The sequence below is a fragment of the Penaeus chinensis genome, chromosome 15 (assembly GCF_019202785.1).
Source record: "Penaeus chinensis breed Huanghai No. 1 chromosome 15, ASM1920278v2, whole genome shotgun sequence".
In the NCBI taxonomy this organism is placed as follows: Eukaryota; Metazoa; Arthropoda; class Malacostraca; order Decapoda; family Penaeidae; genus Penaeus; species Penaeus chinensis.
Genome location: NC_061833.1, coordinates 12,883,887 through 12,886,386, shown reverse-complemented (window position 1 = coordinate 12,886,386; position 2,500 = coordinate 12,883,887). Strand labels below are relative to the sequence as shown.

At 59.4% G+C, this 2,500-nt stretch overlaps 1 protein-coding gene across 6 annotated transcripts in view; it reads left to right on the top strand.

Annotated features, from left to right (window-relative positions):
* The window catches only part of LOC125032974 (unconventional myosin-XVIIIa-like), a 259,197-nt gene that overhangs the window by 201,206 nt on the left and 55,491 nt on the right, over positions 1 to 2,500 (top strand). For 4 of the 6 annotated variants that reach the window (XM_047624398.1, XM_047624397.1, XM_047624399.1 and 1 more), the window contains exon 1: positions 1,546 to 2,460. The exons of the other annotated variants lie outside the window; for them this stretch is intronic. In XM_047624398.1, coding sequence (XP_047480354.1) covers positions 1,639 to 2,460 — 822 coding nt within the window. In that variant the 5' untranslated portion in view covers positions 1,546 to 1,638. Of the gene's footprint in view, positions 1 to 1,545; positions 2,461 to 2,500 lie in introns of those variants that run through there. 6 annotated transcript variants of the gene reach the window in all.

Sequence of the window (2,500 nt, the reverse complement as noted above, 5' to 3'; positions counted from 1 at the left end):
ACCTTTTTATTGACTTGAAAGTGAGATCGAAGTTATTGACGGAAATACCACGGTGTTCCGCCTTTCTCCCTCATTCCCCTTTTGTCTTTCTCTCTCTCTCTCTCTCCCCCCTCTCTTCCCCTTCGGCCGGAAGTGGGACCTGCTTTCGTGGCATTCCATTTCCCCTATTTAAGATGGACAAACCCCTTTACACCATTTGATGCCATTTTTGCTTAAGGTCGAAGGACGCATCTCACCTCACGGACTTGCCTCACCTGTAATAATCAAAAGAGGTCACAGCAGACCCGCTGACCCTAGGCCAGTGACGAGGCTGCCCCGAACGGCGACCCCCCCACCCCCCCGCATTCCCCTGGCACTGCTTACCGAGCAGAAGGGGTCCCGGGTGCCGCGAGGGGAGAAAGCACGTCTGCTTCTCTCTCTCTCTCTTTCTCTCTCCGGGGCATAGTAACTCTCTCTTTGAAGGCGGTTCTTGGTGCTACGTGGCACCGCGGAAAGGGGCATTCGGGATGAGGTATCGCGCTCGCCGTTGCCCGGTTGCCCAAGGTTGCCGGCCGGGGGTGGGGGGTGCCAAGGCCGACGTCCGGTCGAGGAATGGCGGGGCGCCGGGGGCGAGTAGTACTGTCGGGGGCGGGCGTGAGTTCGGGCGGACGGCGACTCGAAATTTAGGCGGTTTGTTTACCTTTGGACGTCGACGTCTCTCCGGTTACGCAAGGAGGACGTAGGTAAAAGAAAAAAATCGAATCGGAAGGCAAACAAAACCGTGTAAGACTGAGATTAAATCTACGTTTCGGAAGGGGAAGAGCAGACCGAATTTTGAGTTGCCGAACGCCATTTTCCGGATAGATTTGTCACTTGACTTTCAATTAAGGATTGCATCTCTAATGAGCTGTATAGCAGACGAGCGTGCCTTGACACTTGGGTGTGTTTGTCACGCGGCAGGCGCCAACACGAGGCGGAATTTTAGCAATATGATCTACGCTTTCTGGAATGTATCTCGGGTGTTTGAGAGAGATGAGGTTGTTAAAGGCAAGGGAAGAACACACAAACAACAACACAAAGTACTTTTCCTGGTTGGCCGATGACGTCAGTGGGTTCTCCGTTTTGCGAAAAAGTAGAGAGGCATAAAGCGGAGACAAAGAGACTGGGCAAGGATTTTGAGGAGAGGATGCCGGGCAAGGACTATCAAGGAAGCCGTTGAGAATAAAAGTGAGCAGTTCTGCCCAAGTAGAGGCCTGAGTGTATAGTTAGCCTCGCGTGCATTGCAGAGGCCACGTGTCGGGTGTGTTAGGAGGAAGAGGTGACGTTTGTAAGAGTGGCGCACGTGTATCAGCGATAATGGAGGATCGCTGGACACGTTTAGGAGGCGGAAATAAAGCAACGTTTTTGTGAAGCGGCGGCGACCGCATGGGGTTTATTTTTCCCGTTTTGTTTTTGTTTAGCGGCGCGGCGTGCGTTTGCGCTGGGACGGACGGGGAGCGGGGCGAAGTAGGGAACGGGCAGGGCACGGGGCATGCTAAGTTTAGGGTGGCACGTTGGCGGCGCGACAGTGTGGTGTTGGGGTGCATGAAGAAAGGAGTGCGCGCGGCGGTTCTCGCTACCATGAGTGCCATGAGGACCTGAGTGAGACGCTCCCCCGCCATGAACAGCCGCGGCCATCCCCAGTACCAACCCTTCCCCAAGCTGGAGGAGCCATGGCCCTACTACAGCCCCGAGTCGCGGCGGGTGCTCAGTCCTCCTCCGAAGCCACGGTTCCCCTACAGCGTGCCCGTGGGCGGCCACGCGCAGATGGGCTACGTCCCCGCCCCTGTGGCCCGCCATGCTCCGACAGGATACCGGGGGTACAGCAGTTCTCCTGCGCCCTCGCCCTACTCCCGAGCCCACGACTACCCCGCGGCGGAGAGGCACGCCCGGATCTCCGTGCCGCGACACTACCCTGACGAAGACGTCGACAGCGACCCGGTGGTCTACAACGCGGGCTTCACCTTCCGGATGGGCAAGGAGTCGACCGTCCACAAGCACTTGGAGGTGCAGCCCGCCCACGCCATCTCGGACACGCAGTCCTCCAGCCTGTCCCGCCAGATCAACCAATTCCTGCAGAAGAGTGACCACGCCCTCGACCGCTTCGCCAAGGTGGTGCAGTCCCGCTCCGGCTCGCGGGCCAAGTCGCGGACGCCGGGCGTGCGGGACGATTCGCCGGACCGGTCCCTCGCGCTGTCGTACCGGTCGCAGCGCTCCACCTCGGCCGCCTCCATCGCCGTCAAGGCCGAGAAGCACCTCGAGACGCTGGGGCGCATCGGCAGCGGCAGGAAGGCGGCGCCCATCGCCGAGCGCGAGGAGGACGATGATCTCGGGTCCTCCAGCAGCGAGGACTCGTTCGACGAGTTCGACACGGAGCACGACGTGCCCCGCTCCACGGACGTCTTCGACATCTCGGACGACACGTCGGCGGATCTCAGCAAGGTATTCGGCTCTCGCCAGGGCCCGGAGCTCCTCTCAGGCG